We start from the raw sequence: 25,061 nt of genomic DNA, 5'->3' as shown, positions 1-25,061 counted from the left end.
GGGGTGGGCATGAATTAGGAGTTAAAATGTCTTACACCTGCACACTAACACATTCTCTTGAACAAGGAAAATTCATTATGTAAATCAAATAATCACTCTCAAGTTTATTTTCTATGTATGTGCAAGTATTAGGTTTACTTATAATTCAGTAGGGTTATCCTTAATTCAACGGCGTGGAATTAATAGTTGAGATGAAGTGTTTTAGGAAACAGCTATTCTAGTTTGTCATATTTAGTTTGAAGCATTAGAAAAATTTATTAGCCATATAAAATTACTTTATTTTAGAAATAAATAATAAACCCACTCTCTTAGTAAATAAAATGTAATTGAATATTTAATACAATGGTTAAAATGATTTGGGTTCTAATCAAAGGAACATAAACATGTATCTGTGAAACGATAAATATTTCTTGAATAAAATTCCAATAAAACACTAGGCATTCTCAAACATTTCATAGAGAGAACAGAGTATTGCTGGTTCACACGGTTTTGCGTTTAGTGCCAGGAAAGCTGCGGCAAGTTTGATTGAACTCGAGCTAACGTCCGAGTCCTCCAGCCGTGAGACGAGACGTCTACCTGCTGCACGATTCCGAGAACACAGCCTGCGAGGGTGGGGCGAGGCTGCCCCAGGGAGGCCGGGGGCAGGGGACAGGGGACAGAGGGGACAGTGTGCGGGGCGCAGGTGCGGAGGGAAAGGCGGTAGAGGGGCCGACAGACGGCGCGGGCACGTGCGGACCGAGGAGCCGACAGGGCACGTGCGGACCGCCGGCCGCGGCTCAGTTGTTCAGGAGACGGAGTGCAGCGAGGCTCCCGGTGTGAGTGACGCCTGCCTTCCGGAACCCGTGGCTTCCCAACTGCGGAGCCGGGCACACTTCCAGGGCACAGACCGACCCTTCCCGGCCCCGTCGAGCCGGACTGCGCGCCGAGAACCGCCCGAGGCGCCCGCCGGCACCACCGAGGCCAGGGCAGGCTCCGCAGCAGAGCTGCCCAGAGCGGGTTTTGCTTATCAAGGGGGCAGGAAGGGCGCGGACCTGGCGCCCAGACTCCTGAGAGAGGCCGGGGGCGGGGCAGGGGCAGGGGCAGGGAGGGCGACCCGTGCCGGGAAGGCAACGCCAGGCTCTGCCCAGGGCGGCTGCAGCGTGCTGCACACACACAGGCGGCCCCCGCCGCCACGCCCGGCTCCAGTCTCGGCGGCCAGGGGCGCTCTCCCCGCTCAGGGACGGCTGGGCCAGATGCACCTGTGCTTCCCGCTCAGCGCTCTCCACACACAGGCCCTGAGGCCAGAAGCGGGGCCCTGCACCCACCCTTAGCTTCCGGGCCTGCGTCCCACCCACCCACGCCATCAGAAGGACCCTCCATTGTTCCCAAGACCAGAAAAAAGAAAAAGGCGGCACAGTACCGCGGAGAACTCTGCAGCACAATCCAAGCCCCAGCGAAGTGGCGGGAGGACGCGGCCGATCCTCAGCGAATGCCCCGCACCGCCTCAGACAGCAGGGGGCGCTCACACACAGCAGTGGGCACCTCACGCCAGCAGGGGGCGCCTCAGAGAGCAGGGGGTGCTCACAGACAGCAGTGGGCACCTCAGATGTGTCCCCGCGCCGCAGCGAAGGACGGCGCGACGCCCCTCACGCTCCGTCTACACCCGAGGCAGCCGCCGCGCACGCAGCTCCGCCGAGGGCTCTCCTTTGAAAGAGAAGCAGACGCCCACAGGATACGACCGCCCTGACGGACTTGCAGCAGATCAAGTCTCACTACCGCTGAGACTACGAGTACCCGATGTCCACGTCACATCGCACCGTGACTCTCCGGACGACACAAATGCTTCCAAAAAAGGCGCCGACTTAGCACGTCCCAGAATCTAGAGCGGACCCCACAGAGCAAAGGTAACTTTAAGCCAGTGTGGCGGGAACCGTGGCGGTGGGCACTTACTAGCCAGTGTGGCGGGAACCGTGGCAGTGGGCACCTACTTACTCTCCCAGGGTGGTCAGGGCGCCAGGCTGCGCGCACACGCGCGTGCACGGAGCAGCATGGGCAGGCTCCACCAGCGTCCGCTTCTCTCACACCTGCTCTCGCCCACGCGCCTCTCGCGTGAATCAGACGGGCACGCGCGTCTCCACGGCCACCCCAGCGGGACGGAGGACGACGTGTCTTAACACAGAGGTAGTTAGGGTAGGGACGAGAAAACCCGCCGCCATTGGGGCGGTGACGGCCGTGACAGCCCCCGGGTCTGGTTCGCAGAGCCCACGGCAGCTGGTTGCAGGCAGAGGCGTGTGCGTCAGAGCCCCAGGTGCGGCCGAGTGCCTGCTCCCTTGTCAGAGAGCGGGTGACGCCGGGACGAGGCAGGCTGTCCAGCAAGCCAGACCTCACGGAGCACCGTGCTGAGCAGGCAGGCAACCCAGCCATGGGAGGGCGGAGGGGAATGCCACGTTCTAGGAGGTCAGACAGAGTCCCCATTGCAACCAGAGCGTCATCAGGCAACAAGATTTTCTAGCAGGACGGCACATCAAAATAACCGTAACAGAGCTTACTAGGACAATGGAAATAAAAACACCAAACCAACCACCCACCCAACCCCAAAGCCAAAACCGCTGTTCGCTGTAGACTGCAGCTGAAGTAAGCAGTACTCTGGTACCGGGTCAGCAGTGTGAGGGTGGGTAGGTGAGGAGGACTTGGTGCTCCTGGTTTAGTTTGGTAATTCTTCGGTACTTATTGAAGTCAGTATGCCCTTTAAGTGGAGATGACCAAATCTTCTCTGTTTCAAAGTAGTAGAGACTTGTAGAAACATTTGGTGTCGGTGGGCACCACGGGTGAGACCCAGTCCACGGCTCGCTGAGTGGCGTTGTCAATGCGGTGTCCACACCACCCAGTGATGGAGTCACGGACAGGAGAGATGCAAGGAATGACTGCCCAGTTCCTGACATCCACACCTTGGTTCCCCGACCATCACTTGCATAAAGATATGCATGAAGCCGAAATCAGTTTTAAAATTTGAAACAGAAGAAAAAAAAAAAGAGGCAATGCACTGGTATTCTTAAGGCAAAACCCTAGAAATCTCTTTAAATAGGCAGTTTATTACATCCAAAGGCGATAAAATCCCAGAGCTACTGTTAGGCACGTAAATACAGACCCTGCAAGAGAAAAACAGTTAAGCGCACTATTAGTTTTACCAACGGTTACTTCGAGGGCACATCTTTTTATTATAAAAAAAAAATCACACATTCACCTCTCTCCATCAAGAAAACAAAAGGAAACCTAGAAACCTCGTCTGCTCACTGATGTATCCTATGTCATGGAATGTCTTATTTAAAAAGAACAACAAACTCATACCTTGAAATCATCACCTTCAAAGCACAAATGCATGCAAACTTCAAGAAAACCTTTCACTAGAAGCTTAGACTCACAGAGCGCCTGTGTCACAAAGTATACACACACGGACTACACAGGGAGATGCGCTGCCACAGGACGCAAAAACGCCACTGCTAAAGGCACCTCTATTAGCAGCTACTGCTACCTAAGCACTTTCTTAACTTAAAATATTTGATTAATCCAAAGTGACTTGAAACAGTGGTTCTTTTCTTTCTTTCTTTTTTTTTTTTTTTTTGACAGGCAGAGTTAGTGAGAGAAAGAGAGACAAAGGTCTTCCTTTTCCGTTGGTTCATCCCCCAAATAACCGCTACGGCTGGTGCCCTGTGCCAATCCGAAGCCAGGAGCCAGGTGCTTCCTCCTGGTCTCCCATGCGGGTGCAGGGCCCAAGCACCTGGGCCATCTTCCACTGCCTTCCCAGGCCACAGCAGAGAGCTGGACTGGAAGAGGAGCAACCGGGACAGAATCTGGCGCCCCAACCGGGACTAGAACCCAGGGTACCGGTGCCACAGGCAGATTAGCCTAGTGCGCCATGGTGCTGGCCTATTTTTTTTTCTTTTCATACATGAATCTTCACTGTGTGTTTTGGCTCAAAAATTGCGAAAAAGCAAAACACTGCTTTAAAAGTGTCATCCACTGAAGACCGACTCCCACGCCTTCCATCTGAATCACACAGCGTTCCATGTCTTGATTCACTCGAGCCCCAGACAGGCATCGACCAGCTACCTGGCCAAATTAAAGGTTTCATCAACTGTAAATATGTCTTTAGTTTATTCACTACAAGGAAAGAAAAAAGGCCAACTGCACTAAGTATCCTCCATGTACTGGAAACTCTAAGATGAATTCCAGTTTCTGAAGTGAACATACAAAAGTGTTAGAAATGGGGCCGGCGCTGTGGCGAAGCGGGTAAAGCTGCCGCCTGCAGTGCCAGCATCCTCTATGGGTGCCGGTTCTAGTCCCGGCTGCTCCACTTCCCATCCAGCTCTCTGCTATAGCCTGGGAAAGCAGTAGAAGCAGCCCTAGTGCTTGGGGCCCTGCACCCGTGAGGGAGACCAGGAGGAGGCTCCTGGCTTCAGGTCAGCACAGCTCCGGCCATTGTGGCCAACTGGGGAGTGAACCAGCGGCTCTCTCTCTCTGCCTCTCTTTCTCTCTTTAAATCTGACTTTCAAATAAGTAAGTAAATCTTTATATATATATAAAAGAAAGAAAGCGTTAGAAACACGGACGTGCGGTCTGTCAGGGAGGTGTTTTATGAACCTGACTCCTTCCAGGTTGTTTCGGGCACTAAGACGTGAAGCGGCTCACCTGCCAAATATTTAACGGTGTCAAGCTTGTGCGCCTCCAGCATGGTTTTGAGGCCCGCGACCTCGGTCTCTACCTTCCTGTCGGTCTGGGTGAGGGCCCGATCTTGCTGGGCGTGCTTTTGGAACAAAGAGGTTCAGAGTGTCAGAGGCGTCAGGGCTGTCCCCGCTGCGCTCAGTCCCGGAGCTCCTGCCCAGCAGGCTGCAGGCGCACGGGGGCCTGCGCCCGGCCTCGAGTCTGGACATCAGTCTCAGTTCTGCCACCCTCTGGCCACCGTGTGGTGCTCTGGCCCCAACCTCTCCAGGCCCCAGTCTCCTCGTCTGACAAAAGGGGAAACAGTAGGGTTGGCCTTGCCTCCACCCAGGCTGATCAGATGTGGTCACTGGCACATGCCCGCTCTCGTGGACTACACACAGCTGTACAAACCACGTGGCACCAGGAAGCTAGCCCGTGTGTGCTCGGTGGCAAAGCAAATCCCCCTCGGTGAGAGGCGCACCATGGCCCCGACAGCTCTTTCAGGAAATGAATGGAGCCTCATGTGACCTAGAAGCCCGACATGCTCATCCCGACACGGTCCCGAGTCATGGTCCGGTAAGCTCTCCGCTTTCATGAAGCGAATGTCAGGTGTTTCATCCATACGGTGCTTGGCTTTCAAAAGCCAATTTGTGTCCTTCCCCACACAATTAAATAGATATAACTAACCCCCAGAGGGCAGTGGGTTTGCCCGGTAACCTAAAGGGGTTGTGCAACTACATTAATGCATGAAAACACCAAGAGGGCTTCTCTAAAAATCCCAGAGCAACCAAATACAGCCCGTGGCTAGCAATTCAGGAAATCAATGTCTGAGGAGTGGGAAAGTGCAGAGAAAGGTCCAGTATCCCAGAATTCCCTCATGGTAGCACCTTCGATGTTTCAGGGGGCCCGGGTAATGTAGTACGCTACAGGTTAAACACACAGCAAGACCTCCCCACCCCTTCTAACCGCTAGTCATCAACACCTCACCTTTCAATAAGACAACTGAATATTTCATTAAATGCAAAGAAAGCCTATGACACCCAGCTTCGGGATGGACACCCAGAAGACCACAAGCAGGTCCTCCAGCAGAGACTGGCACACCTGTGTTCCCTGCGGCGGTACTCGCAACAGCCCACAGTGGGAAGCAACCCCAGTGCCCCCTACCAGATGGACGGGCAAAATGTGGCGACTGTACGCACAGTGCAATACTGAGCAGCCCCCAAAAGGAAGAAGTGCTGGCACTGGCAACAACGTGGGGCCCTATGCTCAGAGCAGTAATCCAGCCACAAAAGGCAACCCCTGTATGATTCCCTGTACGTGAGGTATCAGATCCATACACAAAGTAGGATGAGGGTTGCCAGGGGCAGGGAGGAGGGCACGGATACAGAGCTTCCACTCCAGAAAACAGGAAGAATTCCATGACAGACAAAGTGCACACAAGTGCCAATGTACTTAATGCCACTGAGCGGGACATCTAAAAATGGCTAAGATGGTAATGTTTATGTTACACACATGTTACCACTATTTTTAAAAATCCCATAACTCCAAACCTGTATCTTCCATGTGTAAGAGAAGCAAAGATGAACGGAAAGACCAAAGTCAAAGGTCTCATTTCTTACCAGTTCCACCACTTCTGTCTTCAACTGCAGCAGCTTCCTTTCGTTCAGCGCGTACTAAAACAAACACGTGACAGCAGTCAGGTCCCTCTCCTCCTTGTCTGATGCCTTCTCCTGTGCTGGCAGCTCTGGGATCTCAGTCCATGGCTGGCACTGTGGTACAGTGGGTAAGCCACTGCGTGTGATGCTGGCATCTCCTATTACAGTGCTTGGTTTGAGTCCGGCTTCTCTGCTTCTGGTCTGGCTTCCTATAATGTGCCTGGGAAAGCACCGGCTGGTGGACCACATACTTGGGCCCCTGCCACCCACAGGGGACCTGGATGGAGTTCCTGGCTTCAGCCTGGCCTAGCCCCAGTTATCGAGGTCCTCTGGGGAGTAAACCAGCAGGTCCAAGATCTCCGTCACTCTGCCTTCCAAACTAATTGATTTTTAAAAAAATAATAAATATTCTCAGTATTTCCGAGAATACGTAACACCAGAAATCAGCTCTGGGATGCAGTGGCCCGCCTGCCTCGTTCCTCGTATCTGCTGTGATTCTTGTACTCACACACTGCTCCAACATCCGCATTCTCTTTTGTCATCTTTTCCCTCTCTGTTTCTCTCTCTCTTTTTATCTCTTTGTTCTAGGCCTCTCTCACTATGAGAGCAGCATTCCCTGGCACCAATGTGGACACTTCTCAGGGCTGGGAGGGTTGAAAATGGTGGACAACGAATTCAAGTGGGCAGCTACCCATCTTGGCTACAAGCAAAATACGTTACCGCTTCAGTTACAGGAAAGATATGAGGCTGGAGAAAAAATAGCTACAAGGAATAATCTGTGGCAAAGACACTGTGATCATGAAACAATATATAAATATAAATACACTAAGCTACCACTATTTTAAGGTACAATACAGTCAATTGTTCTTTTTCATTTTAAAAAACGTGTTCATTTGAGACGCAGACACAGACAGTGTGCAAGCATCTACCTCCCGATTCACTCCCCAAATGCCTGAAAAGACTGGTGCTGGGCCAGCCCAGAGCCCGGAGCTGTGGACGGCATCCAGGCGCTCCACGGGGTTGGCAGACACCCAATCACTCGAGCCGTCACTACTGCCTCCTGGCGTCTGCATTAGCAGGAAGCTGGAGACCGCAGTTGAACTCAGATGCTCCAACGTGGGGCAGGGACAACCTAGCAGCTAGGCTAAACGTCTACTCCTACATGCTGGGTCTGAAGATACAAGGAGCAAAGACTCAGTGCAGTCACAACCCGGTTACTAACAGGAGTGACTGGTTCGACTCAAAATTAAAACGGCACCTTGCCTTTGGCTACTAACGTCTGCGAAAAGATTTAGTGCCGTTTTGCTGACACCAAGATCAAAATCAGACATTATCTCCTTAGTGGTGCGTGCTGGGATTTCACCGAGCATATGACAAGCTGTAATTTCAATGAAGAATTTTAAGCCCTAAATGAACATTTTATAAGGGGAAAAAGTTAATGTTCAGAAGTATGTACAAACTTTCTAACTATGAAATATAGGAGGAAAAAAAAAAAAACCCACCCAGGTCAAAGCACCCAAACTGAAGATCCCGAGACCACAGCGATGCTGTATCAATGAGGGTGTAAGACCCGGTGTGTGCCATCCACCAGATCACCACCAGAGGGCAGGGTGGACTGGATCTCCTGTACACCTCTCAGCTGTAACCTCCACTCACTCAACACTGACTGGCTAGAGACAAGAGATCTCTTGTCATTGCCATGATTATCTTTAAAGATTTGTTTATTTTGAAAGTCAGAGTTAGAGAGAGAGAGAGAGAGAGAGAGAGAGAGAGAGAATCTTCCATCTGTTGGTTTACTCCCCAGATGGCCACAATGGCGCTGGCCAGAACCAGGAGCTTCATCTGGGTCCCCCACGTGGGTGGCAGGGACCCAAACGCTTGGGCCATCCCCTGCTGCTTTTCCCATTAGTAGGAGGCTGTTTCAGAAGTGGAGCAGCTGGGACATGAACCAGCGCCCATACAGGATGCTGGTATCACAGAGGGTGGCTTTACCCACTATACACAATGCCAGCCCCTGCCATGATTTTTAAAGTTAACACCTGTGTGCTCTAGCCCCTTGTACTCCATGTTTATATGCCACATTGCTTTTGAAACTGGTGTAGAGATCACCATAGCTAATTTCTAATTTAATTTAAGATGATAACTTTACTAAGATAATGAGCAGGCCCAGGAACTCACCTCCATTAACGCAAGGTAGATACACCAGCTGCACCACACACACCGCCCTGGGCTTAACTCTTGAAATGCCAAGTACCTGTCTGAGTTTCAACATTAGCTTCCTTTACCACTGTGGCACATTTTGATGGGAAGCAAGTTATGGAAAAGGAGGGGATGCAGGACAGGTGCCCCTGGTTCTGAGCTGCAGCGAGCTGCTCCACGTGCCCTAGCCCCCCTCATGCTGAGACTCAGACAGGCGTCATGTAACCAATGCCACCAACCAACCTGAAGGTGGCAAGGCCACGATCACCAGGACGGCTACAAACCACAGTTTTAACCCCACATGTACCTTGATTGAAACATACGACTTTTCACTGCATTGAAAGGGTCACACACAAATATTTTAAAACTTGAATTTCAATGTAGAATTTGACTTTTAATAATGCTATTATTCATGTCTGAGATAATTAATCTAATTTCCCTTTTTTATTCACAGGTAAAATTAAGGCCGAGTGGAGCTTTAAGTCAGTATTAAATAGATCAAGACTGTGTTTAACTTCTTTATTAATGTCTATGTGATCCAGTGTCTGAAACAAAAAAGATCCACTCAATTGGATCAAGATTTTAATTTTAATGTTACTTTGACGGAATCAAATTTAAACCGTAATTCAAAATATAAGTAAAATTCTAACATTATGTCTAACATTGATGAAAGGATAAATACTGAACAGTACTGTGACTTGTATATAAACTTAGACCTCAGTGAGCGTCCCATTCTGAAAAGAAACTAATTATCATCGTCTGTTGTTAACGAAGGAACATACCAGCTCTTTCACTCTGCTCTTTTCTAGATTGAAGTCTAATTTGGTATCTGTCCGGACTTTGAGCACTTCATCCTAGTAGGAGGGTAAACAACAGAGACAGAGACAAAGTGAGAAATCCAAACCTTCTGGGACACGTGAGGCCTCAGACAGCTGCACCTGCCAACCGTCCCAGGGGAGAAGCGGAGGCCAGGGCTCAGCCGGAGGCTTCCAGGGCCGGAGCTGGGACCCGGTGGTTGGGACCTGGGGGCTCAGGGTAAGGCCCTTCTGGAGTCGGTCCTGTCTTAGGGCTCCCCCGGTCTACACAAGTAATCCCAAGTAATCCCTTCCGATGCTTTAGCTGGTCTAGGGTGGTTATTGTTGCGTTTAAACTCAGCACCCACCCTGATATCATCTCCGTTCTGACATTTATGAATAAACCCAGTTCCTTAGACAACTCTGCAAGGCAAAGATGGATTCACAGCAGCAGAATCCCTGGTTTAAAGAGAGCCTTATCTCTGACACTCATCAAACTCTTTTCTAACATCTACATCCTAATTAAAAAAGAAACACAAACAACTAGTACAGTAAGCATTCAAGAACCACGTGAAATTCTATAAAGTTTCTTTCAACAGAATGTAAAGGTTCCATGTGACTACTGTAGAAAAATTTTGACTTCAAACCACCCAGAACACAATTTTCTTAATGAATTTGGTTACAGACAGTAATAATTTATTCCCTGGCCATGTTCTTAGGTAAATCTCCCAATCTGTACTTTGGAGGCATATTACACACACATTTCAGGAAGAATTAAATTTTTAAAAGACACAATGCATTTTTCACATTCTATTTAATAGTAAATGTATAAAATTACAAACAAGCTGACAAACAGGAGAGAAACTCTTACCACTACTTGCTGTTTTAACTGATGCAGTTCAAGTTTTATTTTCTAAAAACACACAGAAAAGAAACAAGTCAAGGATATGCTCAGAACAGTCAGAAGAGAAACGTCAACCGTGGGGACCACCACAACGTGCTGTGGAGAAGGAGGGAAGCTGGCCTTATGCCCCAGTCCTCCCCCTCACCGCAAACAGCCACATTCAGAGCACAACAGTAACTCAACAGTGGCGCGACGATGCGCGCACGCATCCTGCAACCCGTTCTCACGCTAAAACTACACAACACCAGTGACACGACGGCTGTGACTACACACATGGGCCTGAGGGACCCTGGTAAGCCTCCTTCAATGCTCCTTTTAATTCATTCTGCCCTTATTCGGGTGATCTGAAGGCCAACTTTGAGAGGTTCAAACTTCACCTTTTCGCTAGGTTTCTTTCAAGGCTAAGGTCAACAGGTAATCAACGGCCTTCCAGTACGGGCTAACAAGTCAGACTGAAAAGACAAGGCAGGCGCAGGGACGGCACTGATCTAAACGCTGACCCCACGTGCCGCATGCGAAAGACGTCGAAGGGCAGTTCTGCGGCAGCACTTGCTCCTAGTAACCCCAAACCAGAAACAACTGTAACGCCCTTCCCAGCAGGATGATGCGGCACACTCAGTTAACACCACGGACGACGGCAAGGACCCCTGTACAGTCCCATCAAACCAAGTTCCGACACAGGCAAGACCAGCTGAGGGATGTTGCCCAGGTCAGCTCCTCCCCAGGTGCAGGAGCGGCCGGAGGGGCCGTGAGTGAGCAGGACTCTGGGGAATGATGATGCGTGGCCACCTCTCGTCTGGCCGCGTGCACTCTCAAAGTCCTGGTGACGTACGCCTCCTTGTGCCCTTTTGCGTGTGCGCTACACCCCGGTACCTTTAGGTAACAGATCTGGGGAAGTGGGGGTGGCTCTGTCATCTTACCTCATTTTCTGCTCTCAGGGCTGAAAACTCACTCTTCTCCAAAATGATCATATCCTTTTTCACAGCGGCGATATTAGACATGACTTGCTGCAGGGTGATCTCCTAGCAAGAGACAAGAAAACACGTCAGCCAGTCTAGCCGAGGAAATCGCCTCCTAACGCCGTAATGAGAAAGCCAGAACACAGCTGAGAGACGAGAGGAGGAAAAGCACAGCAGAGAGCGGCACGTCTGGCATCACTCCCGAGTGACCGGCGGCTAAGAGGGTGGGCAGAGGACTCCGACGGGAAGCTGCAGCCTGTCCTTCCGGCCACAGCTCCCTTACTCCAGGAGGCTCGAGTGCGCGCACAGCGAGCACGCTGCAAGCACGGGACGCTCTGAGAGCTGTCTCAACAGGAACATGAATTGTTTTATGCCGCCTTAATCTTTTATTTCCCAGTGAGGCTACATGACCACATACTTCTTCAAATGAATATTACCCCCCAAATTCCACTGCACCACCAGCACCCCACTTGGGATTCCCGGCATGCACCCCGGGCCCTCGGCGCTGACCTGCTGCACCTTCGTGACCATGTCTTTGTACACAATGTCCATGTTGGCCTCCACGATCTTGACCAACGCCGACATGATGACTTCTGCTTGTTGAGTCGTAAACCCTAAGCCAGCAGCAAACAAAACCACCGTAATCAGAACTGCAGCCGTCAGAAAACAAGCGGACCAACCCACAGCAAACTCGTGCGACTCAGAAGAGGGGAAAAGCAGTGCGGCCCTGCCACACACATGGGAGACCTGGAAGCAGCTCCAGGCTTCTGGCTTTGGACTGGCCCAGCTCCAGCCACTGTGGCCATTTAGGGGGTGAAGCAGCAGATGGAAGAGCTGTCTGTCTCTCCCTCTCTCTAACTCTTTCAAATAAATAAATAAAACTTTTAAAAAGTAATTCTCTTGAATAGGAAAGCTTATTTCGTATCCAGCGTAAATCTGTCAAATAACTCATTACATAAACCGGAATCCAGCTGCTACTTCACTCAGTGCTAAGACAGAACCCGTTCTTTCATTTTGTCCTCCACCACTCTTTTCCGTCATTAGTTTGGGGGACCCGCACTGGGGAAAACTATTCTTTCATCTTTAATAAATGATACTGAAATGACTGCAGAGTTCATCTCAACACTATCGTTTTTTATCAGCTTGGTTAGTAACTCATAGTTCCCATTAGCTCCTGGGACACAGTCTTTCCCTACATGCTACCAGCTGTAAGAGCTTACGCAGGCCGGTGTCACAGCACAGTAGGTTACGCTGCTGCCTGCGACGCTGCGGTCCCACATCTGAGTTCCTGCCTCCTGACTTAGGCCTGGCCCTGCCCCAGTCACTTGGGGAACGAAATAGCAGATGGACCGTCTCTCCGTCTTTCCTTTCTGTTACTCTTTCAAATAAATCAATCTTAAAAAAGAAACAAAAAAGAACTTTAGACGGTTCTATTGATTCTTGTAGAGTTATTTTTTAAAGGAAAATTCTTTTTTCTTTAAAAGACATTTATTTGAGAGGTAGAGTTACAGACAGAAAGAGGGAGAGACAGAGAGAAAGGTCTTCCATCTGCTGGTTCACTCCCCAACTGGCCTCCCAGCCAGAGTTGGGCCAATCTGAAGACAGGTGCCAGGAGCTTCTTTTGGGTCTCCCATGGGAATCTCAAGGACTTGGGCCACCTTCTATGTTTTCCAGGGCATAGCAGAAAACTGGATCGGAAGTGGAGCAGCCGGATCTCAAACTGGTTCCCTAAGGGATGCCAGCACTGCAGGTGGCGGCTTTACGTGCTACGCTGCTGCACCAGCCCATTCTAGAATTCATATTAACACAGCTTGTAATCTGGAGGAGACTGAACATAGAATTAAAACAAGAAACAAAGACACAGATTTAACAAAAGAGAAATGGCCCCCCAAAGACCTACTCTCATTTTATTCAAAATCCACTAATTTTTAGGCCGGCGCCACGGCTCACTAGGCTAATCCTCTACCTGCGGCGCCGGTACTCCGGGTTCTAGTCCCAGTTGGGGTGTTGGTTCTGTCCTGGTTGCTCCTCTTCCAGTCCAGCTCTCTGCTGTGGCCCAGGAGGGCAGTGGAGGATGGCCCAAGTGCTTGGGCCCTGCACTTGCACGGGAGACCAGGAGGAAGTGCCTGGTTCCTGGTTTCGGATTGGCACAGCATGCCGGCCATGGTGGTCATTTGGGGGTGAACCAACGGAAGGAAGACCTCTCTGTCTCTCTCTCCCACTGTCTAACTCTGCCTGTCAAAAAAATAAATAAATGAATAAAATTCACTAATTTAAGAAAAATATTTATTTATGTATTTGGAAGGTAGAGTTACAGTGAGAGTGAGGGAGACACAGGGAGATATCTTCCATCCACTGGTTCACTTTACAAATGGCTGCAATGGGCGGAGCTGGGCCAGGCTGAAGCCAGGAGCCAGCAGCCACATCTCAGTCTTTCACATGGGTGGCTGATGACTTGGGTCCTCTGCTGCTTTCCCAGGCGCATTATCAGGGAGCTGGATCGGAAGTGGAGCAGCCAGGATTGAACCAGCACTCATGGGATGCCAGTTTCACAGGCAGTGGCTTAACCTGCTATACCACAACGTAGCCCATAAAATTCATTAGGTTTTCAATGAGTGCATTACACACATCTAGAAAACCATCCAAAAGGCCACCCTCCAATATATCAACATTGTTTACTTCTGGGGTACTAGGGCTCTGAGGGTTTTGTTGTTCTTTTCTGTTTTTCCTAATTTAAAAAAAATGAGCATCTTTTGCAGATTCTAGAAAATCGCTATGAAAAGTTCATAGTTAAACATAATTAGGTTCAGAAAGGAAAAGAACAGAAATAGAAAGACTCTTATGCTGATGCAAAACAAACCCCAAAGCCACACAGGGAGGAGGAAGGAATTAAAAGAGGCTGAGCCTGAGAGCCTGCTAGTTACAAAGATACAAAGTAACTTCTTGTAGGAATGAGAGAACACAACACCAAGAGTGAGATCACTGACACACAGAAGTTTTGCTTAACAGGTGACACAGCTCTGGATAAAGAAAGGGAAGGGGCCGGCACTCTGGTGCAGTGGGTTAACACCCTAGCCTGAAGCATCCGCATCCCACATGGGCACCAGTTCGAGACCCGGCTGCCCCACTTTCAATCCAGCTCTCTGCTATGGCCTGGGGAAGCAGTAGAAGAAGGCCCAAGTCCTTGGGCCCTTGCACCCAAGTGGGAGACATGGAAGAAGCTCCTTGCTCCTGGCTTCGGATCGGCGCAACTCCAGCCGTTGCGGCCATCTGGGGAGTGAACCAGTGGATGGAAGACCTCTCTCTCTCTCTGCCTCTCATTCTCTCTCTGTGTAACTCTGACTTTCAAATAAATAAATAAAATCAAAAAAGGGAAGAATATTCTATGGAGGTCCCTTGTGGCCTCATCCTAAGCCCGTGACCTCAGACACCCATGATTCATCCATGTCCGGCTGGGTAAGCCCCTCCCCACCACGCATGAGGTGGGGTCTTCATGTTGCTGGTACTGAATGACAAATATCTGCAAGCCAAGATTTGGAATCTAGGGGCTGCCCGGTGTCACCGCAGGTTCAGCTGCTGCCTGCAATGCTGGAGCACCAGTTTGAATCACCTGCCGCCCACACGGGAGACCCAAATGTAATTCCAGTCCCTTGGCTTTGGCCTGACCCAGCCCTGGCCGTTGAGGCCATCTGGGGAGTGAACCAGCAGATGAAAGCTGGCTCTCTCTTTTCCCCCCTCTCTCTGTAACTCTGCCATCCAAATAAATCAATACATCCTATAGAAAAAAAGGAAAAGATCTGAAACCCAGAAAAGCAGGAAGATGTCTGGTTATCAGGATAACTACCTACGCCCCCTCTCACTTCCACTTCACTCTCTCAAGTGGGGAGATTCCCATAGAACATTAGAGGTTTTCCCAGAGCGCGCTCAAGTACACTGTTTCACTTCCTGTCTTTGGGATTCTCATCACAGCTATGCCACAGAGGAGCAAGCGGAGGCTGGCAGGGGAGAGGGCTTCCCAGGCTGGCACAACTAGAAGTGAGTATGGTGAGCCTGAACTCGGAGCTTCTGACTCCCCGACGCAAGCGGGGGGTAAGTCATGCTGTCACCTTGTCTGAGGCCTGTGAGGCACCTTCCTGAGATGAACGTGCACAACTGGTTAAGAAACCACACCGTGCAGAAGAACAGACACACATCTGAAAACGTCACAGCAGAGAAGCAGGCTGGTGTCATCTGTTTGAACCTGACTAACTCTGAGACTGTCATCTACGTTCTGAGTGCAATTCTGACGAATGCCACCTATGCCAGGCAATCTTTCACATGGTAGCTCAGCAATGAGTAAAACTGTTAGCCTGAAAACTACCATGAAAAGAACACAGTACAGGGTGGGTGTCTTAGACAGGATTCCTGCATCCTACAGCAAAGGGCCTGGGTTGGATCCCTGGCTCTGGCTCCTGCAGATGCAGATCCCGGGAGGCAGCAGGGACAGCCAGCAGGAGGGTCCTGCCACCCTGCGAGAGACCTGGACTGAGTTCCCAGCTCCCAGCGTTCACTGCTGGAGGCATTCGGATACCGAAGCAGCAGAAAGGAGCTCTGTCTGCCTGTCGCTCTCTCAAAAAAAACCAAACTGAGGCCAGTGTTGTGGTATAGCAGGTTAAGCAGTGCTAGGGAGTGAACCAGCAGATGAAAGATTCTCTATACCTTTCTTTTTAAAAATTTATTTGAAAGGCAGAGTTACAGAGAGAGGAGAGGCAGAGAGAGAGCAAGAGAGAGAGAGTGCTTCCACCGATGGGTTCACTCCTCAAATGGCTACAATGGCAGGGGCTGAGCCAGGCCAAAGCCAGGAGCCAGGAGCTTCATCTGGATCTCCCATACTGGTGCAGGGGCCCACGCACTTGGGCCATCCTCTGCCTCTTTCCCAGGTGCATTAGCAGGGGAGCTGGATCAGAAGCAGAGCAGCTGGGACTTGAACCGGTGCCCATACGGGATACAGTGTTGCAGGTAGCAGCTTAGCCTGCACCACAGCACCAGGCCTGATGTAACTGCCTTTCAAATAAATAAAATAAATCTTTTTAACTCTGTCAAATAAAAAATTAAAAACCACCTATATATATTAAATTGAAATTAACAATAATTGCTACTGAGTATTTCAATTTCATAAAATTTTAAAAAGCATACAGTAACACTATACTTCCATGCTGGGTGTTATAAAAATACACTTTACTTGGACAAAGATAAAATGTGTCAAACAGTTAGCAAAGTTATCCTTAAACAAAAAATGAGGACTTAAAAAGACCAAAAGGTTATCTCTGGGGTTAAAAGTCAAGGAGAAATGTGAAGAGTTCAGTGACATGGGGTCTTTCTAAAGCACTGAGTGGCCAGAGGATTACCATTGTCTTGGAACAGGCACACCAGGGCGTGGGTGTCAAAGAAGAGCTTCCTGTTTCCAGAAGAGGTGAAGTCGCTCCTCCTGAGCTCCAGCTGCAGGCAGCCAGCAGACAGGCTCAGCTCTAGGACGGCAAGGAGAGGGAGTTCACGACAGACTCAGGGGAGCAAGGCAACTCAGAACACGCGCCAACACGACACAGCCCAGCGGCCTGGCTTCCCTAAGAGCGTCGGGGAATTACACTCACGTGTCCTAACAGTCCCTCATTTCAACTGTGCGATTCAATGGTTTTCAGTCTACTTGGAGTTATGCAACTTACCTACCGTCAGCTTGGGACATTCTCACCGCCCCGAAAAGAAACTGCACCATCTGGCCGTCACCTTCCGGCTCCCCGGCACTTCTGCACTCTCCTTGTCCTCATCCCAGACAAGCACTCCTCTATTTATGAATTCCCACTCGCAGTGAGTGAGGGTTCGGTTTCCCCACATCCTTGCTAACACCCGTCGCCTGTCTTTAAAGTTAAAATCATCCTAGTGGACACCGGGTGGTACCTCCTTGTGGTTTTGATTTGCATTTCTCTGATGGCTAATGATGTCGAGCGTCTTTTGATGTGCTTACAAGTACTGGCCATCTGTGTGTCTCCTTTGGAGAAACATCTTTTCAGGTCGTTTGCCTATTTTTAATTGGGCGATTTGTCTATTATTGAGCTACAGGAGTTCCTTATCCGTTCTACAAACAAGTTCCCTATCAGATTATGATCCGCACATATTTTCTCTGATTCTCTGGTCTTTTCACTTCTTGATAGCATCCTGTGAAGCAGGAAAGTTTAATTCTGATTAAGTCTAACTTTCTAATTTCTTTTTCTTTTGTTGCTGTACTTCTGGTGTCGTATGTAAGACACCACTGGCTAATCCAAGAACAGGAAGATTCACACCCACATTTTCATCTTTGATTCATTTTGAGTTAATTTTGCATGTGGTGTGCGACAGAGGGTCCGGCTGTGTCACCACCATGTTCTCCACTGAAGCGTCACCCGTGTTCGAGGGCTCTTCCTTCTAGTCCACGAATCCACGTCTGTCTTCATGCCCTTACCACACTGATTACTTCTGGTGTTATTACAAGTTCTAGACTAGGAAGTGGGTTTTGAACTTTGTTCTTTGACAGAGTTTGGTTATTCTGGGCAAGCTGCAGCTCCTGCTGGACTTCTGGAAAGTCCATCAACACAAACCATCCACGTCAATGAACACGGGCTGTGTTCACCTTTATTTACATCTTCAACAATGTTTGGAGCTTTAAGAATCGTCAGAGAATAGCAATAGTTCCACTTCTTTCCAGTCTGGATGCCTTTTATTTCGTTTTCTTGCTTAACCACCCTATTGCGCAACAGAATAGAAGCAGGTATCCTTGTCTTGTTCCTGATTAGGGGGAAGGCATCCAGTCTTTCTCCATTAAACAGGTTATTTGCTATGGGTTCTTCAAAGATGCTGTTTATCAGATTAACTCCCCTCCTGTTCCTAGTTTACTGAGATTGTTTTTCTTTTTTTTAATCATAAAAGGGTGCTGAATTGACAAATGCTTTTTCTATGTCTGCTGAATTCTCATGTGGCTTTTGTCCTTTATTCTATGAATATGCTGCATTACATAATTTATTTTTAGATATTAAATGAAACCTGACTTTTCTGGGATAAATCTCATTTTGTCACGGTAGATAATACCGTTCATATGTTGCTGGATTTGGCTTGCTCTGTTCTGTTGAGGGTTTTGCATCTCTATTTACAGAGGATATGTTTCTGTAGTCTTCTGTGACATCTCTGCAAAGCCTCTCATTAGTGAGACACATTCTAACAATCCTGACAGATGCACTCAGGTCCCAATCCAACACGTTTTGTGAACTTCCTGTTTCAAGGTATTCACTTGAGGGAAGCAGTATCGAAAGCTATAATCGCTTCCTGGCTTTTGGACTTCACAAAGTACTAAAATTTCTTTTTAAAAATTTGAATAACGTTTGGGTTGCCAATTTTTAATTTTTCCAAGAAAGGCATTTTTAAAGTACCAACTGCTTACTATTACCACCAGACTAAAAAAGACACTTTGATGTCAAAAAGGAAAAAAAAAAGGGGGGGGGCCAGTGTTGTGGCATAGCGAGTAAAGCCGCCACCTGCATCACTGGCATCCCACATGGGCGCTGGTTCAAGTACCGGCTGCTCCACTTCCAATCCCGCTCTCTGCTGTGGCCTGGGAAAGCAGTAGATGATGGCCCAAGTCCTTGGGCCCTGCACCCACGTGGGAGACTGGGAAGAAGCTCCTGGCTTCGGATCGGTGCAGCTCTGGTCTTTGTGGCCAACTGGGGAGTGAACCAGTGGATGGAAGAACCCCCCCTCACCACCCCCGCCTCGCCTTCTCTCTGTGTAACTCCTTTCAAATAAATAAACATTTAAAAAAATAAAATATCCTCATCCTAATAAAAAATTGTTAACCTTAAATCAAAATTTAAAAAAGGATAAAAAAAAAAAAAAAAAGACGGACAATCTAAATTAAAAGAGCCTTTGGGGCTGGCGCTGTGGCCCAGCAGATGAAGCTGCTGTCTCTGACACTGGCATCCCATAGGAGCACTAGTAGGAGCCCCAGCTGCTCACTTCCAATCCAGTTCTCAGCTAATGTGCCCGGGAGGGCAGTGCTTGGACCCCTGCCACCCACATGGGACACCAGATACAGTTCCAGGCTCCTGGCTCTGGCCTGGCCCAGCCCTGGCTGTTGCGGCCATTTGGGGAGCAAACCAGCAGATGGAGGAAGCTCTCTCACTGTAACGCTGGCTTTCAAATGAATAATTTTTTTAAAATAAAGAACTTTCATTTAATGTAGTAAGTTTGGCTATATGAAAATCTTCCTAGAAGCTTGTTCTTCCTTTCCTAATTCTGCCACGGCCGGGCACTGGGCTGAGGCCAGGTGGAGCGGAGGAGTTGCAAGGGAGAGCCAAGCCCCTAACTCCAAGACCAGCACCGCCTTCCTCGGGACTCCTCAGGACCAGAAAGGCAGTTCGGGCAGTCAGCCACTCCTTCACTCAATCCTCCACTCCTGAACGCTGCAGAGAGAGAAACGTGACACAGCCGAGATCCCACACGGAGACGCTTCCCTGCAGCCTACAGCACCTGTTGCCCGACTACTGGCAATCTGGAGAGAGCAGAGCCGGCGCGGTCGTGGTCACAGCCGGGTTAAGTGAAAGACACGCCGTCTGCAGACTGACATACGTGTGTTGAGTATGATGGTCAACACAGCTCTGGGATTCAAAGAACCCCCGGCCTATAGTGCGAAGGTCTCGCCAGGCACCACAGCGCCACCTACTGCGGCCCGTTTCTTCCTGCACCTGGGGCGCTTCAGGCTTGGCTAGTTCGCCTTTTCCAATCAATTTTAATTACCCTTTTATGTCCTTCTTCACTGCATGCTTTATGGTTCTCTCTGCTGCCTGCACCCAGGTAAGGGGGCTGCCTTTACTGCTCCCCGGCTCGTGTTTAGCTCAGCACAGTCAGCTCTGCACAGTTCTTAGCTGTGACTGTGTTACTTCTGTCCTGGCATCACTTACTGGTCCAAGCTGCCCGAGAACCGTCAGCCTTACTTCAGTTTTTATCTTCAGCATCTAGCAGAGAGCCTGGCACACGGCAGCCCAGGAGGACCCTGGTAGACACACACAGATAATGGACATGACGACTTGTAAAATGTAGATTATGAGACTGTCTACAGAGAAAACTTGACATCAGCCCCTTGGTCTCTTCACCGCAGGGCTTTCCCTTCCACACACAGGAGCTCTCTTGACATCCGGGCCCTCCTTTTCCCTCTGAGACCAAGACCCAGAGCAGAGTGTGTGACCTGGGTTGAGAAAGGGCGGGCAGGTGAACGAAGGCTCTCCTCGGGAGGCCCTCACCCAGCCTCACCCAGCCCAGAGCTCTGCAGCACGGCCCCTGGGCCAGACAGCGCGGAAACACCCAAGCCTAGAGTGTTAGCACAAGGTATTCCACTCCCAGATTCCTTGTTTCTAACAAAATAATCATCCACGTGATTGAAAACAACCTCCTCACCGCACCCCTACCTCCGCACTCCCATAACAAAGCAAACACCCCGCTACTTTTTAAGCTAGAGCTAGTGCAGATCTGGACAGCACAGAGGAATGACTGGAACCAGGAACAGCAACGTCACTTTGAAGACACACTGGCCTCTAACGAGCGGAAAAGGCTGCCACTTCCCGCTTGGTACCCTGCAGAGGCAAGGCCTGCACTCTTGCTTTCGGAAAAAGAACACCCCAGGACACAGCGATACTCCAAATTCCCACTGGGACAGGAAAAATGACTACGCTGAAGTGCAGTACAGAATTGTCCTTTCTCTGAACCTTCAGCCTACCAAGAGGGTTGGGGCTGGTGCTGTGGCGTAGTAGGTAAGGCCACCACCGCGGTGCCAGCATCCAATATGCGCACCAGTTCAAGTCCCAGCTGCTCTACTTCTGACCCAGCTCTCTGCTATGGCCTGGGAAAGCAGTAGAAGATGGCCCAAGTCCTCGGGCCCCTGCACCCCCGTGCAAGACCTGGAAGAAGCTCCTGGCTCCTGATCAGCACAGCTCTGGCCGATGCAGCCATTTGAGAAGTGAACCAGTGGACGGAAGACCTCTCTCTCTGCCTATGCCTCTCTGTAACTTTTTCAAATGAATAAATAAATCTTAAAAAAAAGGGGGGGAGGGGCTCAGCGTTAGCCTTGGACATGTAAGGAAACCAAGCACACATCTCCCACTGCAAGCTTTATGTAGACCCACTGAGAACCTCAGGTGCCAACCAACCTCTCTACAGGAGCTTTTTTTTTTTTTTCCCCAAGGTCCATTTAGGTATTTATAACATCATTTACGGGCCATACAAAATTATCAGCTTAAATATTAGCTTGCCAGGGGCTGGCACTGTGGCGTAGCAGGTAAATCCGCCACCTGTGATGCCAGCATCCCATATAGGCACTGATTCGAATCCCAGGTGCTCCACTTCTGATCTAGCTCCCTGCTGATGGCCCAAGTGCTTGGGCCCCTGCCACTCTGGTGGAAGACCCACAAGAAGCTCCTGGCTTCAGACAGGCCCAGCTCCAATGCAGCCATGTGGGGAGTGAACCAGCGGATGGAAGCTCACTATCTTGCCCCTCTCCCCCACTTTGCCTTTCAAATCAATCAATCAATCTGAAAAGCAAGTTAGCCTGCTGTAGATTTATTGAATTTTGAGTCCTGCCTGCGGGCTGCCTTGGCAGGGCCAAACCAGACGACTTCATGCTCCCACCCCAGTGACCGAAAATGCGGGCATAAACACCCATCAAGGGGCCTATCTGCTTAATTCGGCACAGCACTGGGTTTTTACATCTGACACGGGACCACCTTCCGGATAAGTGTGCAAGCCGATGAGGGCCAGAGCTGCCCCATAACCTTGATTTATTACAGGGAAACAAATCGGCACGGGGTGGCTTCCATCCAGGAGAGCACACGAAAGGTAAAATACGAAAATTATACCACTGCGCGCTCCAGCCACCAGCACCGCTCACTGCTCATCCCCACCCTCCCTGTACGAAGCCCCTCCACTCTGGGCTTCGCTGACCAGCCGCTGCCCTACCAGTGGCATTCTGAAGCGTCAGAGGCACCCCAACACTGGCTGGGCATTTCTGCTGAGAATTTATGGAACAAAAAAAACCCAATCCTGGTCACTGGTTACCTGCGGCTGTTAACACACACTGACGGACTACCGGAAGTGGATAGTATGCCAAGTTTGGTGATGACCTGAAATGACGTGGGCGTGGCTTTCAAATTTTTCCACCAACACAAGTTCACCTTTTAATTCTATTTTCCACGATTTTTTTTGAGGGATCTTTGTATTTTTGTCAACATTTGCTATCTGGTAAACGGCAGGGGTTCACATTCCTCATCTCATGCCCCGCGGTGATCTCCCTTCTCACCAAAACCCACTGTGCTCACCCTAAAATTCACAAGGGGAGGCCCACCCACTTCCCAGTTCTTACCCCCTTAACTTTTTCCTATAGCGGTTACCAATTACATATACATAAATTTAAATTTGCATATATAAAGCTTACATACGCATGCATACATTATACACAGAAGGGGCAGGTTTGGGTGCCTGGGCGCCAATTCCGGCTGCCTGCTCATGCACACCCTGGCGGGCATTGGTGAAGGCTCAGGTAGTTGGTGGGTCCCTGCCGCCCACGCAGGACACCTGGAATGAGTTCCCAGCCCCCACCGCTGGGGACATTTGGGGGAGTAAACCAGCCTAAGGGAGTTCTCTCAGCAGCATAAACAAATGCTCGAAATTTCATGGGAAAATATAATCCAAAGCTAAGTTTCTGCAGGCGCAAGAAAAAGGTGCACGAACGTCTGAAGATCTCGCATATGCGTGGCTTTCAAATTTTTTTGCACCCAAATAAACTTAGCTTTTACTTTCCCCTTGCTGTGAACTTGGGGGGGTCTCCTCGTATGCTGACGGCCTCCCCTCCGCTAGAATTCAACTCCAGAGGGGGAAAGGTCCCGCCTGAAACGCCCCCCACACCCAGAAAGGCGCCAGGCACGAGCGCTGCACGCGGCACACCTGCAGCAAGGGCACAGGTGCAGACCCCAGAGCGGGCGCGCACACGTGGCCTCCCCACCGCGCCCGCACTCCCGGTCACTGGGTTCTTCTCGGCTGACTAAGCCCAGGCCGCCGCGAGGCCAAGGGCGGGCCCGGACCTTCGCCCCACGCGCGGGGGCGCCGCGGACCTGGGCTGACCCGGCCCCCGGGCCTCCCCAGCGAGGACCCAGCCCGGCTGCTGCCCGCCCGCCCCCGGCCCCTCACCTCTCCTGGAGGAAGCGAGGGCGGCCGCCGGTCCGAGGCCCAGCGGAAGGGCGCCCACGCCGCCCAGGGGCTGCGGGCCCCGCCACGCGCCGACGCGCCCCGAGCGCGGGCGGTCCCAGTCGGCCAGCGGCCGGCGCGGGGCGGCGGCGGCCAGGCGCGGGGAGGGCACGAGCAGGAGGAGGAGCAGCGGGGAGGCACGGGACGCACCGCCGCGGGCGGCCGCGGCGCGGGGTCGCAGCGCCCCCAGGCCGCCCAGGAGCCGGGGCAGGCAGCGGCGCGTCGGGGCCCCGCGGCCGCCCGCGCTTCCGCAGCGGCCCGCGGGCAGGAGGAGCAGCAGCCGCCGGCGGCCGGGCGGGCGCCTCGGCCTCTCGCCGGCGATCACACCGCAGTCCATCCCCGCGCCGGTCATTGGCCGGGCGCGCGCGCTGGTCGCCCGCGCGCGCGGTCCCGGGGCCGGAGTCGGCGCGCGGGAGCGAGCGCGGGCCCGCCGCTTCCGGCCCGGGGCGGGGCCTCGCCTCGCCACGCCCCTGCAGGCCCGCCCCGCGCGCGGGAGGGCCCCGCGGGGACTCCCGGAACTGGAATGGGCCGGCTGCCGCCACGATTTGCATGCTAATTGCGCTGCTGCTCTCGGAAAGAAAGGAGTCAGCCCGGCGCTCCAGTTCCTGGTCGCCAGGCTGCCCTAGATTTTACTGATTAACTGTGCCCGTTCGAAGTCCCCCAACGGGGTCTCTGGGCTGCAGGGGAAGGAATTTTTAACAGGGCCAAGGGAACGGGCTGACATTTAAAAAATTATTTATTTGAACGCAGAGTTACAGAGAGGCAGAGAGAAAGAGAGGGGGGATGAGAGAGAGGGAGGGAGGGAGAGAGAGACAGAGGGAGAGAGAGGTCTTCCATCTGCTGGTTCACTCCCCAAATGGCCGCAACAGCCGGAGCTGCACTGATCTGGAGCCAGGAGCCAGGAGCTTCTGGGTCTCCCACATGGGTACAGGGGCCCAAGGACTTGGGCCATCTTCTACTGCTTTACCAGGCCATAGCAGAGAGCTGGATCGGAAGTGGAGCTGCCGGGACTCGAACCTGCGTCCATATGGGATGCTGGCACTGCAGGCGGTGGTTTTACCCGCTACGCCACAGCACCAGCCCGGGCTTACATTTAAAGGCTGAACTCTCAGAGCTGTTGTTTCCAGATAAGAGCATCGTAAGAGAAGCGCTGGCAAGCTGGGATTTGAAACGTGGGGCATGGGTTTAAAAGGAGACCTACTGGTGTAATCAAAGGATATTTGAAACCAGCAGTGGACTTGCTGAATGCGCAGTGCACCCTTGTGATTGTCGGGCGTCTCTAGGAGATGTTGGCCATACAGCCACGTGTGTACACATACAGGGTGAAGAATGTGTCAGGGGTCCTGAGAGGGGACGGTCGTGGAAGCTAGGTAAGGGCTAGCAAAATATAAAGCCCTAAAAAGTAATAAAGTGTGTGGCACTTTCATAAAATGTTAGTGGAAGTATGCATCTGTAAAACCGGTAGGGAAGCAATTGAACAATGTGTGTCAACAGCCTTTGATATGCTTGAATTTCCTCAAGACACTCAGCTCTGGAGTTCAGCCCGAGAGTGCCAATACTGTCAAGATCCACAGAT

The 25,061-nt window shown here is 50.9% G+C and overlaps 1 protein-coding gene across 4 annotated transcripts; it reads right to left on the bottom strand.

Annotated features, from left to right (window-relative positions):
* Window positions 1–230: 230 nt before the first annotated feature.
* On the bottom strand, window positions 231–23,930 carry MCUR1 (mitochondrial calcium uniporter regulator 1). Of its 4 annotated transcripts, XM_070074383.2 has the most exons (9): window positions 23,429–23,914; window positions 16,579–16,698; window positions 11,702–11,805; window positions 11,153–11,254; window positions 10,200–10,241; window positions 9,317–9,388; window positions 6,300–6,353; window positions 4,669–4,783; window positions 231–3,128 (listed from the first exon to the last, which is right to left on the bottom strand). In XM_070074383.2, exons 1-9 carry the CDS (start codon window positions 23,835–23,837, stop codon window positions 3,073–3,075), a joined length of 1,074 nt encoding a protein of 357 aa, XP_069930484.2. In that variant the 5' UTR covers window positions 23,838–23,914; the 3' UTR covers window positions 231–3,072. The 4 variants fall into 4 exon arrangements, with proteins under 4 accessions (XP_069930484.2, XP_089190560.1, XP_089190562.1 ...); XM_089334434.1 differs by lacking the exon at window positions 16,579–16,698 and having other exon boundaries at window positions 2,468–3,128; window positions 23,429–23,915; XM_089334436.1 differs by lacking the exon at window positions 23,429–23,914 and having other exon boundaries at window positions 2,468–3,128; window positions 11,702–11,806; window positions 16,543–16,673.
* Between the last annotated feature and the right edge of the window lie 1,131 nt (window positions 23,931–25,061).

The sequence above is a fragment of the Oryctolagus cuniculus genome, chromosome 5 (assembly GCF_051225735.1).
Source record: "Oryctolagus cuniculus isolate XC-2025 breed Fujian yellow rabbit chromosome 5, ASM5122573v1, whole genome shotgun sequence".
Classification (NCBI taxonomy): domain Eukaryota; kingdom Metazoa; phylum Chordata; class Mammalia; order Lagomorpha; family Leporidae; genus Oryctolagus; species Oryctolagus cuniculus.
Note: the sequence above shows the minus strand (reverse complement) of the source record. Positions and strands in the feature narration are given on the sequence as shown.

Coding starts and splice junctions, on each gene's coding strand:
- MCUR1 (XM_070074383.2), bottom strand. CDS start 23,837: ATGACCGGCGCGGGGATGGACTGCGGTGTGATCGCCGGCGAGAGGCCG. Junction 10,242..11,152: donor CCCTGAGAGCAGAAAATGAG/GTAAGATGACAG, acceptor GTGTGTTTTTAG/AAAATAAAACTTGAACTGCA. Junction 9,389..10,199: donor AGTTAAAACAGCAAGTAGTG/GTAAGAGTTTCT, acceptor CCCTCCTACTAG/GATGAAGTGCTCAAAGTCCG.